The 14,252-nt window shown below is 43.8% G+C and overlaps 1 protein-coding gene across 1 annotated transcript in view; it reads right to left on the minus strand.

Moving 5' to 3' along the window:
* Positions 1–14,252, minus strand: part of col7a1l (collagen type VII alpha 1-like) — a gene marked incomplete at its 3' end in the record, with an annotated part of 126,443 nt that overhangs the window by 93,794 nt on the left and 18,397 nt on the right. The window contains exons 3-7 of the mRNA XM_083662175.1: positions 9,187–9,367; positions 8,414–8,573; positions 5,441–5,534; positions 2,019–2,192; positions 1,100–1,263 (exon numbers count right to left, since the gene is read on the minus strand). Of these exons, the coding sequence (XP_083518301.1) occupies positions 1,100–1,263; positions 2,019–2,192; positions 5,441–5,534; positions 8,414–8,573; positions 9,187–9,367 (773 nt within the window). The remainder of the gene's footprint in view (positions 1–1,099; positions 1,264–2,018; positions 2,193–5,440; positions 5,535–8,413; positions 8,574–9,186; positions 9,368–14,252) is intronic.

Genomic DNA, 14,252 nt, shown 5'->3' on the forward strand with positions numbered 1-14,252 from the left:
CACTTTTAGGACTCGATCATCTTAATTCAGCTTTAATTTATCTTTTGTACTGTTTGAGAAATCACAGTTTATGTTTTATAATTTTTTCAACCTTTATAAAGGGACCTTATGGAACTCAGTCTAGCAGGCTGTACTTTTTACTAAATTCACATATTTTAAAACTGCAACAGTTAACACAAGTTCAATACATATATTATAATATATACATCAGACCCTTTAGCTACTACTGTTCTCACTCACATGTCACAATATAAGCGGTGAGCCGGTGATGTATAGTTTTTGAGATATTAACATTTGTTTGGCACAGCTTTTCAGCTTTATTTCATACTAGTTTCTGCTGCAGTGGCACCCGGAAGGACTTTTTTGTGTGATGTAACCCTAATTTGTTCTATTGTCAAATTGAAAACATGTATAAATAACACTTAAATTAAAAGCAGATGCTGGTGTGGAAGATTTATTTACTTGCTTACTTCACGCTGTGCTCTACTAGTCCAGTGGAGGCACTGCAGGCTAGTTGTCTCTAAAGTTAAGCATTCCCCTTGCTCTGTAAACTCCACCCCCTCACTTATATCCTGTTTCTTCCTGTTCCTCAGGGAGTTCCTGATTTGCTTTGAATGAGATAGGTGTTCCCGTGATCATGTTCCGCAATAAATTGAGATTGAACAGAAGTAACATGTATTAATGCTCTTTGTGAGCCTTATTGTAAAGTTGAACAGATGTATGCCTACGTAACACTTCATAAATGCATCAAAGTGCTTAATAAGCATTATCCATAATTAACCATTTATTAATTATCTTTGGAACGAACTAAATAAACAGAAAACATAACATCAAAAGAAAAACAAAATCTTTCTTAACTGAACAGACGTACACACACACACGCACACACACACACACACACACACACACACACACACACACACACGCACACACACACACACACACACACACACACACATGCACACACACACACACACACACACACACACACGCACAGACACACGCACACGCACACACACACACACACACACACACACACACACACACACACACACACACACACACACACACACACACACACACACACACAGTCTCTCACCTGTCTTTGCTGTGAGGGGAGGGGCTGTCCCTTGAGGCTAAGAGGGGTGACCAGGAGACGATAGCCGGTGACATCACCTGTGGCCTGGCTCCATGTCAGTCTGAGGGAGCTGTGGGCCAACTCGCTGACCTGCAGGTCCCTGGGACCCACCACACGCTCCTCACCTGGGAGGGGAGGAGGTGGAGAGAGAGGGATGAGACAGAGAAATGGTGCTGGAGACAGGGAGGGAGAGGAGTAACAACAAGTAAGCCTCTTTACAGATTATGAAAGTGCAGATTGTAAGCTTTCAAATGTGTCATACAATGAAATAGTTGAAGAAGATATGCTTATTACTCATAAAAGCAACTCCTAAAAGCAACATTGAGAGAAAATCGCCCTGAAAGTTGGTGAACAAGCTTAGCTTGCTAACAAAGTATAAGAGAGAGCGAGAGAGAGAGAGAGAGAGAGAGAGAGAGAGAAATGACTGTAAAGCTGCCTTCACATGATAATGGATCTCTTCTCTCACCGTGAGGAGCATGGAGAGCAGCAGGAGCTGTTGCTAGGCAAGATAGGTTGCACTCAGGAAAGGTCAGCAGTAAGTAGGTCAAAGTTGAAATAATTTGAACTTGGCAGCAAATTCGAGCAGTGTGCGACGGCAAGGGTAGCACTGCCACATAGTTGGGCAGCACCACTCTCCCCATAGGAAAACAATGGCACAGCATGCACAGAGCTGTTTTACAGTGGATCATGTGGGGGGCTGTTTTTTTTTATCACACTTCATGCCAGGGGGTAAAACACATTTCATCATGATAAAATGTCAGAAATAGTTGGCTTGTCAATGTGAGGATGTTTGCTGAGGACACTTCAGTGTGTCTACTCACCAGGCTGGGTGTTTTGTTATGAAGAACGCTGGGTTGACGCTGTATGTGTGTCTACTCACCAGGCTGGGTGCTTTTCACGGGGCGTGGTGGCTCAGAGGCGGTAAAGCACACTCTCCGGGTCAGTTTGGGCAGCAGGGCTCCCAGCACAGAGAAGTCAGTTCCTATCAGCAGGTGCTCCTCATACGGCTCTGTCACAATCCTCCTCATCTCTGATTCGTCAGCTCCCCTAATGCCTGGCACGGGGCCGGGGCATAGAGAGGTGGACAATGAGAGAGGGTGGGGTGTGGGACAGTGCAGATGTAGCAGTACGACAGAAGGATACGTAGATGTATGGTGCCGACATATGAAATGACTACTTTTAAAGTGGGTGCGATTTGTGACATTTTGAAATACAAAAGATCACTTATAATATATATTAACATAATGAATCAACTATAGGACAGATTCCTCTTCATTAATGCACAATGGACATGCTAATGGGTGCCAATTACAGAGTGACAGTCCATCCATTTACACAGACAGCCTCATTCATATCTTTTACAAATTCTTCAAATGTTCCCCATAGACTTCTACTGTCGTGACAGAAGAAGACATATACATTAAGGAAATGTGAACACAATGAACTGAAACCTGTGGAGATTATTAAGGAGTGCTGTGGCATTTTGAGTGACTGACTTCAATTTGTAGAGAAGAAAGATATATTATAAAGCCAAACGTATGTGTGTGTACACACACACACACACACACACACACACACACACACACACACAGGCCTACAGTACACTACACATGTTTAGTGCGATCTCACTGCCCGTGGCAGCAGTGATTGTGGGGGAAGTTAAGAAAAAAGAAACCATGTAACTAACAAAATCATCCACTTTTATCGCTGCAGCAGTACAGCCAAACTATTAAGTAACATGGGTATATAGGCTTAGTCAAAGGCCTGCTGCCACATCCTTATTAAGTAACATGGGTATATAGGCTTAGTCAAAGGCCTGCTGCCACATCCTTATTAAGTAACATGGGTATATAGGCTTAGTCAAAGGCCTGCTGCCACATCCTTATTAAGTAACATGGGTATATAGGCTTAGTCAAAGGCCTGCTGCCACATCCTTATTAAGTAACATGGGTATATAGGCTTAGTCAAAGGCCTGCTGCCACATCCTTATTAAGTAACATGGGTATATAGGCTTAGTCAAAGGCCTGCTGCCACATCCTTATTAAGTAACATGGGTATATAGGCTTAGTCAAAGGCCTGCTGCCACATCCTTATTAAGTAACATGGGTATATAGGCTTAGTCAAAGGCCTGCTGCCACATCCTTATTAAGTAACATGGGTATATAGGCTTAGTCAAAGGCCTGCTGCCACATCCTTATTAAGTAACATGGGTATATAGGCTTAGTCAAAGGCCTGCTGCCACATCCTTATTAAGTAACATGGGTATATAGGCTTAGTCAAAGGCCTGCTGCCACATCCTTATTAAGTAACATGGGTATATAGGCTTAGTCAAAGGCCTGCTGCCACATCCTTATTAAGTAACATGGGTATATAGGCTTAGTCAAAGGCCTGCTGCCACATCCTTATTAAGTAACATGGGTATATAGGCTTAGTCAAAGGCCTGCTGCCACATCCTTATTAAGTAACATGGGTATATAGGCTTAGTCAAAGGCCTGCTGCCACATCCTTATTAAGTAACATGGGTATATAGGCTTAGTCAAAGGCCTGCTGCCACATCCTTATTAAGTAACATGGGTATATAGGCTTAGTCAAAGGCCTGCTGCCACATCCTTATTAAGTAACATGGGTATATAGGCTTAGTCAAAGGCCTGCTGCCACATCCTTATTAAGTAACATGGGTATATAGGCTTAGTCAAAGGCCTGCTGCCACATCCTTATTAAGTAACATGGGTATATAGGCTTAGTCAAAGGCCTGCTGCCACATCCTTATTATGTAACATGGGTATATAGGCTTAGTCAAAGGCCTGCTGCCACATCCTTATTAAGTAACATGGGTATATAGGCTTAGTCAAAGGCCTGCTGCCACATCCTTATTAAGTAACATGGGTATATAGGCTTAGTCAAAGGCCTGCTGCCACATCCTTGGAGCTACAGATGCAGCCACCTTGAATTGCCGGCTGATCCGTGCCAGGTCCCTGACAAGGGACAAAACTTAACTACTTAAACTTAACTTAAACCTTCAGCCAATTCAACCTCTTGATGGATGTCCTTAGTTTATCTCAATTTCTTTGGTCTGGCAGCTGGCTGGCCAACCCGATCTCCAAAAAAATTGTAAAATAGCAACGTTTGTGGACAAACGTTGGTATTTTACAATGTCGGCTAAGAAATTGTAAAATGGGAACGTACGTGTCTACAGCGGTGGGCGTGGTTTGGGCGTGTTTTACGGAGATTTTCTGTTTCTAACCCCTCCCCCTACTCTAATCCTAACCCTAAAATCTCAGAACGTTACTATTTTACAATTTTCGAGCCGAAATTGTAAAATAGCAACGTTGGTCCATATCGTTGGTATTATACAATTTTCTGTGAGACTGTGTTGGGCTGGCAGCCAACTGGGGTCCAGCTGGGAGCGGCAATTCAAGTGGCTGCCCCTGTATATACGTACATGTGACACATGTGGCACGTGTGCACGTGTAACATGTATGCACAGTAAATGCATATATGTACACAGATGTGTGCATGTGTGTTATCCAGTGTGTCTGGCTGCACGGGTGGTGCTGCACTAGCAGACAAGATGTATGGGGGTCTTCTCTTTGGCCGTGATGAAGGACAGGAGCAGGGCTCGGTGTCAGGGGTGCAGAGGGGGGAGACAGAAAAGCCTGATGAAAAATCACTGCAATTAGCCCACCATTGGCTAATGAGCAGTAATTATTACAGTGCTCCAGGCTGAGGAGAGTACATTGTGCGTGCGTGCACATGCGTGTGTGTGCGTGTGTGTGTACATACTTATACGTGTAGGAGACACAGAGAGTCAGAGAGAGAGAGAGAGAGGGGAACTGGGGGAGATATAGTGCATGTGTGTGAATGTGAATGTAAATTTGTTATGTGTGGATACAATATACATTCTTGAGCCGGGGGCAAGATTTACGCAGATTTATGCAACACGCAGTATCTGAAAGTGAACCTTCACATACACAAAGAAGCTGATCATCACTCATTCACTCACTCTCATACACACATATAATATGTGTTATGGAACACACTCTCACACACACACACACGCACGCACGCACGCACGCACGCACGCACGCACGCACACGCGCACACACACACACACACACACACACACACACACACACACACACACACACACACACACACACAGTAAATCCAATGAATTCAAATGCATAGGTCATGAATTTCCAATGGCAAACACTGCAGATAAGCCAGCGAGTGTGGATCAAATCTGAAGGCTGCTGCTGTGGGGATGTTGAAGGAATTTACGATGACTACTTCCACACTCACCTACTGCAAAGACAGAAATGCCACTGTCAGCCACTGCTTTAGCTGCCCCATCTACCTGGTCATCTGAACGGCCATTTGTGATCAAAACAGCAACCTGTGAAGCAAAGCCATACAGAGAATCACCTACTCAAAGGCATGTAATATACTGTGATATACTGTAGAGCTATCTTACTCCCACTCTGCCATTCATTCATGGACTATATTCACATGTTGTGAGCAGAGATTGTAAAGTCTCATGACTTCAGCAATCTATGTATTTCAAATTATGATGTTTGTTATGTAGCTACAGAACGTGACAATATTTCAGCTTTTTGGATTATTCCTGTGTGTGCTTATTGCAGGAATAAGGACACTACTTTGTCACTGCATTGTCACGCCATTTACTGTCATTTTAAGTGATAAAAGTATTTTTACGGTGTTTGTATTAAACACTTGTACCCTCCTAGTCCATCTGATGGACTTTTCCTGCATTCGCGTATGGGCCGTTTCGGCATTTTTTGAGTATATGGTCTTAAACTAAGGCTAGGTATTTTTTGGGGGGTATTTGACAAAAATCAATCATAGTTATCAAATTTATACGATCCTAAGACCTATTTTCAAAAATACTCCTCAATCTCGCGTTGGTCCATCTGATGGACCCATTGACTTCCATTGAAACCACTCTATTGGTACTCCCAGCAAATTTTCACAAAATTAATTTATTTCATTTATTTCAGCGGGCATCCTGGACCAAATACCTTGAACTTTGACCTTAATATCTAACCTTGGAGTTCGTAGAAATTTTGGGGGAGTTACATGGTCTCAAAGTCCATTGCATAGTTGTCCCATTGATTTCAATGTTAATTTTACACAAAAAGAACTTTTTTTTTTACTTCCAGCAAATTTTTCAAAAAATCATTATTTCCTTGATGTTACACATCTCACCTTGACTCAAGCGGTTAAAATTGTAGTTTCTAATGTGTTTGCTTATTTCCCCATATTCCCCCAGTTTTGGCATAGCAATCAATTCCATACAGTTTACATGAAATGTAAAAAAAACTGATTCCTATGCCAAAGATGGGAAAATATTATAAAACTGAATTTGACAGTCCACACTACTGATTTGAAGCCTTTAGACCAGGATAGATGCTGGACTAAAGCTCGTTTGTGTTTTTTGGGGAAAATGGCTGGTAGTCCAAAACATGCGCTTTTTGGATTTTTGGCTCAAAATATGAAAAAATACTATTTTTACAAAAAATCACAAAAAATACAAAAACCCACTGATGATGTCACAATGTCTGTGACATCATCAGTAATGTCATCAGTGACATATTATTGACAAAAAATAATCTCATGACATCACTGATGATGTCATAGGCTAGTGATGTCATAGCTATTGTGACATCATGCCTGCGAATCTTTGATACTAGGCATCTTGCAGTGGTGACTTTTGTAAAACACCCCAACCTGCCCATAATATCAGACCCAAAGCCAGTTTGTCTTTATGGAAATGAAAAAAAAATCACTTTTTTTTTTTTATGTACTTTTTTTTTTTACTGTACTTACTGTACACTGGCATTTGAGGGGTTAAAATTCGAATAGGTATGAAATGTTGGTATGAGGTATTAGGGAAGAAGTTACCAATGAATTATAAACAGTCAAAAATTTAAAAATTTAAATTAATATTTATAAATTAGTACAGTATTCCCGTTAAGGTCCATCAGATGGACCAACGCGAGTTTGAGGATTCCGCGCCTGCAGGGTACAAGGGTTAATAAAAGTTCATTGCATTATGGCACATTGCTACAGCTATAGCATTCATCAGAAATTCATGTAATATGTAAAGTTAATATACAACTTTGATTTTGCATTCTGAAAATGTGTTATAAGTGTCACCAAACATTCATTTGGTTTAGGCAGAAAAAGCATCCTTGCAAACTACATTAATATGCTTAAACAAATGTGGACTTTAGACATGCTTTAGCTTCACTGAATATATAATTAACTAAATCAAACGCAAAGACAGAATGGAATTCAAGGATGCTGGCTCGCATGTGAGATTGTTAATTTGCCAATTATGAAAAATTTATTCCGTTTATTAAAAGTTCACCCCGCAATCGAACAGGCCTGGAATGCATCAGTATGCAGACAATGTGACTCTTTTTGCATGTGAGCTGGTTATCAAATCCAATATATTAACCTAATCCTCAATTCTCTGCATTCTCACATCAGGTGCATTACTGCAGGATGCTTCACACACACATACAGACAGGCGCACACACAGGTGCACACACAGGCATACACGCACACACACACGCACACACGCACACACACACACACACACGCACGCACGCACGCACGCACACACACACACACACACACACACACACACACACACACACACACACACACACACACACACACACGGAGAGATAGTGCTGATTGGAATGCTAACCAGCCATGCTACACAAAGATTACACCACAGCATAAGACTCAGAACTGCGGTTCCAAGGAAAGGAAAGTATTTGGAAGGGAAGTGGATTTGGATATTTTTGTGGGAAAGTTGAGAATCACTTGAACGACTTCTGTGTTCAGTTTAGTTGCTTACTGTGGTGTATGGGTTCAGGTCAAGGCCACTACATGTTTAACATCATAACTATGGGCTGTGATTCAAGATGCTTCCTGTCCCTGTGTTTCTTTATAAATTATATAGGTTTTAACAAGATTTAATCTACTTTCTTTAGGATTGGTCTGTAATGTAATGTGTCCTCTTTCACCTTTGACTTTGCTTGGCATTACCTATGAGAAGCCTGTAGGTGGGAATTTCAAGGGTGCGTGTTTCTGGATTTAATAAATAGCTTTTCCTTTGCTTTGCTCTAAGCTATCTGTGCTAGATACTCGTAGGATACCAAACAATTACAATTATTGCAATTGGGTCTGCAGCACAGAGGATACAGGCAGGTTCAGCTCAGCTGTAAAAGCATTGTACAGTACCTTGGGCGTGTTGTCCCTAATGATGACAGGACTGAAAACGTAGTCAACCAGGAACTGGAGGGCGTCGCCCGTTCTGCTGGCTCCACCCTCATAGGGGAGGTCTCTGATGGCTCTGAGCACTTCCTCTAATGAACTGTAGTCTGTCAGAGCGATCCGCATCCTGAGGAGAAAACATCACAGGAGGATGTCAGATTTCAGTGCAGCAAGTGCAACCTCACCTAGAAGAACATTATTTGTCTTGGTTTTGATGGAGATTTACTGTTTCACAGACTTTTCCAGCCTGAAAAGAAACACTCTCCAATTAAATAACTAATACACAGACAGTCAGTATTAACAGGCTTGAGACTGGTATACATAAGAACACAAGATAATGCCCTGATCTTGTCTACTGTGGATTTAAGTTCAGCAGGGGCAGGGCCAGACCATGTGTGTAAAATCATGTGCCCTGTCTAAAATATGTCTAATTGTGTGTGTGTGTGTGTGTGTGTGTGTGTGTGTGTGTGTGTGTGTGTGTGTGTGTGTGTGTGTGTGTGTGTGTGTGTGTGTGTGTGTGTGTGTGTGTGTCATCTGCACAGTCATGTGATCATGTGATTACGTATGCACATACATGCCTGCGTGTGTACGGCTGTGCTGCATTCCTTTTTCAAACCTCTTTTGATGTCAAATGTGCCTGCTGTAAAGTTAAATGAATCTTGCTTGATGAGATTTGGACACAGAGGTGTGCTTTGTATGTTACCTCGGGGTGTGTGTGCATGCCGGTGCTCGAGTGTTACCTGGGGATATCCCCGTACACAGTGACTCCAAAGCGGACGCCCTCAGCTCCAACCACGCTGTCCTGGAAGGAGGAGATGATGGTGGAGATGAACTCTTTCACACTGGAGAAGCTGGCCTGGCCCACGCTCCACGACTCATCCACCAGAAACACTATGTCCGCCTGCACTACCGTCCTGCATGCTGAGGGAGGGACAACAATGGGAGTAAGTAGGAGTGGGTGAATGTGTCTATACTGTGTCTAATCTGTGTGTGTTTGGGTAGAAATCTGGAATCACACTGGGAGGCCAAACTGCATTTCACGCAGCCTTGTTCAAAGATTTGCCCCATCTCTTTTGAAAGACCATGAAACTATAACAAAATAGCTGCTTGTTATTATAGCCTTTAGCTAGACTAAACTTCTCATATCCAGTGCAATTCAAACAGAATATAAAGCAAAGGCTCTAAGGTGAAGGAATACTTTACCATAAACAGCATGGCACACACACACACAAAACACATCACAAGTCATAGCCATATATCTGAAGATAAGTTTTATCCCCACACTGACCACCAGATAGCAGTCTTGTTCCATCCTATAAAGGCTGTTCATTTCACTGGCTTCTGTCATGCAGCCAGAACGCCACAAGGATCCCTATGAATTTTTAATGGGACACAAGTGAACCGAAGAGACTATCAATATTCTGAGCACTCCAGCAATAAAACTTCAGCCCAGCGTTGAGGAACGCTTAGAATAATAAGGTAAACACACACCAAATCAGGGTCACTCCCCTCGCTCGGGCAAACAAACACGTTTAACAGAAGGATCTACTGTGTTTGGAGGGAAAGCATGTATTCAGATGCTTTTTAATGGAGTCAAAAAGCCACATTAACACAGGTGTATTCACAAAGTGGTGCTTATAAATACAGATGCATGGACTATACATGCTCACACACACACACACACACACACACACACACACACGCACACACACACACACACACAAACACATACACACACACAAACACACACACACACACACACACACACACACAAACACACACACACACACACACACACACACACACACACACACACACACACACACACACACACACACACACACACACAACACAAACACAAACACAAACACAAACACAAACACACGGAAATATGCAGGATCTGCACAAATTCTCCTAGTCAATATTCTGGCAATAAAGCACCGTGACGACAGCATTGATTAGGCCAGTGAATAAGAGATAGGCACCACTGATTGTCCTGTAAGTGATAACTCAGCTTCTCTGCCTGTCCTCTATTTCATTACATTCTCCCCTCTATTATCCCTCCCTCGCCTTGGCTGCAGTCCCAGAATTCAGTGGGGCTGACATATGTCTCCAGCTCCTGGCGACCTAACATTCTGTTCCCCCTCACACACCCATACATCTCTGGCGGAAAGGAAACTAAATATCGGAGAGAAGACTATTTCGGATGCTGCACCGGTGGGAAGCTAACTATCTGTGCCTACATGGCAGCTATAGTGCTGTCTATTCAGCCATAGTAGTGGACGACAATGCACGTCCAGTATTTTCCATATCCTGTGTCAAGCTTCATATAGGAAGCCAACCAACCTAGCACACACACACAGCTGTGCCATTTGCATAATACCGGGCTACATTTTCTACACCAAGGAAATCTGTAAAGGAACATAAAACATAGTAGAGACACGAGCAAGGCGCGGGGGGCTGGGCTCTGTCAGACAGACACAGACAGACTGAGGTGGAAAATAAAATCAATTATCCAGAAGTTTCTCTGTCTGGGCTGGCAGGTGAGAAGAACCACATGCTGCAGATAAGGAGACAACACATGCTGAGGGATTAGGGATGTCTTTCTTGAAGGTTATCTACACTGCTATGTCATATCACTGCCAGTGATTATATGTAGCCTACACATCTCTGCTAGCCTGTTCCAACACTGCTTTATGCGTTAGATCATGTAGTTCAGTGGTTATAGCATGTGCTGGGGCTGAAACGAATGCCTAATGCCAAATACATGAGATGATACCAATTTATTTCCAATGCAATTTCACTTGCTTCAGGAATGTCCTAGAAACAAGTGTCTCTTAACCTGCAAGCCAGCTGGATTCACACGAGATCATGATCACACGACAAAGCCATCTTGCCACGCTCCAATCTGTCGGTTTGAATCTGAACCACCAGTGGTGGTGCACCAATCTGCATCCAGAGGCAGCTACGGGATGTGGGTGTGACGTCAACAGCGAGAAGCGAACCCGTGATAGATGTGATGGACAGATGGTTCATCCAATCACCTGCCGGATATTTTTTGAAAGTGCCTGCCCCTTTAAACCAGTTCCCCATCAAGTTCCCAGATAGTTACTGTGAAACTAGTCTCAACGCCAGACCCATGAGAGTTCTTACGCTGATACACTATGTTACTGCATGCTGCAGAGCTCTCTCTGGGTCTGGGACATTTTCCCTCAGCCGGCTGGTTATGGGAGGGAACCGTTCACTTGGCCAGTGACATGCCAGTGGTGGACTCAGTCCTCCCCAATCAGTAACGACTTTGCGATCAGACCCCAGCGCAGCCCATTTTTCGAACCGCTCTCTCATCGGTGTTACGACCTGTCACTCATTCAATTTCAACCCGCCTTCAAAGACCAGCAGTGGCTGTGAAGTGGCACAGACTAATTTATGTAGTATGCGGAGCGCAGCGATTCAACATAATATATATATGGAGTACTCAAATATGGAGGACTCACAGGCCTTACCAACACAAAACAGTGATAACTTTTGATTTCATGTTTTGTCTTGCATAGCTGAAATACAGTACAGCGTACTGTAGAATTTCATCATCTAAGCCAGTCATTCTCAACCTATGGTATGCATACCACCGGTGGTACTTGCGCCCCCTGCTGGTGGTACTTGGAGGGATCCCTGGAATCTCAATGTTTTTTGGCCCGGTGTGCATGCACAGCAGGGCCCTTACAAACGAGTCAGTCGCCCCGACACTTTATACACGGCTCCTGGCGAGGTAATGTCTTTCCACTTTCCAGTCCGGTAGGTGGCAGTAATGCACCTCTAAGCTGGTCTTTCCACACTCCAGTCCGGTAGGTGGCGGTAATGCACCTCTAAGCTGGTTGCCACGGAAACCATCAGCTGTATCTGGCAACACTAGCTCATTGCAAACCAGGGCATGCTCCAGGTGGCTAATATTGTGGCTAGCTCGTTACAAGGAGGACGCTGCAGCTTATTTGTGCTGACGTCCACCACAACTGTTTTGCATGCCACAGTAAGGGTAAGTGCACTTTCATTTCCCCTGTTTGCTTCGTAGCAAGGCATTATCAAGCTAGGTTCCTAACGCCACACTTCTCGTGGAGACATAGTTTGCTCATAATAAGCATTTGCCCCAACGATTAATTAATTAATATGCGACGTGAACGTTAGCGGGTACTTTTAAGTGCACTTTCATTTCCCCTGTTTGCTGCGTAGCAAGGCATTATCAAGCTAGGTTCCCACACTTCTCAACTCTATGCACTCGCGGAGTGGAGACATAGTTTGCTCATAATAAGCAATTGCTTATTATGCTTAATTAATATGCTACGTGAACGTTAGCGGGTACTTTAGCCTATGCAGTAGGCTAAGTAATAGGCTATAGGCTATCATCTCATTGTTGCTAGGTTCCTAACTCCACACGTCTCCACTCTATGCACTCGCCGAGTGGAGACATGAGGAGTCTTTGTTTAGAAAGAGCTGGGGGGAGGGGGGTGCTGGCGAGTGGAGTCCGTAGCAGTTGAGGAAATCTTGAGTTTGCTCATACTGTATAAGCAATTGACCAACGATTAATTAATTAATAGGCTACGTGAACGTTAGCGGGTACTTTAGCCTATGCAGTAGGCTAAGTAATAGGCTATAGGCGATCATCTCTAATGTCTTAATTATAATAATTATGGTAAATAATAAATATCATATCGGTTATTGTATCTTTTGATGTATAATATATGCATGTCGTGTTAAAGTTGTGTGAACTGTCGCAGTTTTGTCGAGTTAACTGGCTAGAGTCAGCAACTCAAGCCACGCACCACTTGGGCTCCATAGGGTTCCATTGCCAGTGACGCGGCTTGTTTACCAATATGCTGCTGGCTGATCCCTTGTATATAAAATGATAATGATTTTCGGAATATCGTATCACGGTTATCGGCCAGGAGAAGCAGATATGTATTGGTTATCGTATCGTTTCAAAAAATCCATAATATCCTGCATCCCTAAACACAAACAGGGAGAAAAGGTGCAAAACTTGACTTGAATTAGTAGTATAGTTTTAGTTGTCCCTGCAGCATAGGCAGGAAACTATTAGCTGCCAAACCTAGCTCCACCTCTATCTGCACAGATTCCTCCATGCTGGCTCTCTTCTCTTTCTGCTCCTCAGGTGTCCTTTGCTGGCCTGAGTCTCGTCGCCCCACTCATCCAGTCGTTCGTCATCGCCCTGACCATTCGTCGTCACCCTGTCCGACCTCAAACACCATCGTGAGGTTTGCAGACGACACAGCAGTTGTGGGGCTGATCTCCAATGGCAATGAGAGAGTCGGCGATCGCCCTGGAACAGTGCTGCCAGGACAACCACCGCTCCCAGTCACCACCAATGGCACAGTGGTGGAGAGGATGGAAAGTACCTGGGAGTCAACATCCACCAGGACCTGACATGGGCCAGACACACCGCCACTGTCGTCAAAAAGGCCCAACAGAGACTACACGGACTCAAGACGCCTAAAGACATTTGGTCTGAGGCCCAAAATCCTCAGGGACTTCTACAGAGGCACCATTGAGAGCCTGCTGACCGGCTGCTTCACTACCTGGTACAGGACTGTACCACCATTGACCGCAGGGCACTGAGAAGGGTGAGGCGCACAGCCCAACATGTGACAGGATGTGAGCTGCCAAAACTGCAGGAACTGTACAATCAGCGGTGCCTCAGGAGGTCCTGGAAGATCATCAAGGACACCAACCACCCGCATAACAGCCTGTTCTCCCTGTTGCACTCAGGGAGAAAGATACAGGGTCTCAAACCCACGCA

The sequence above is a fragment of the Poromitra crassiceps genome, assembly GCF_964638095.1.
Source record: "Poromitra crassiceps genome assembly, chromosome: 2".
NCBI lineage: Eukaryota > Metazoa > Chordata > Actinopteri > Beryciformes > Melamphaidae > Poromitra > Poromitra crassiceps.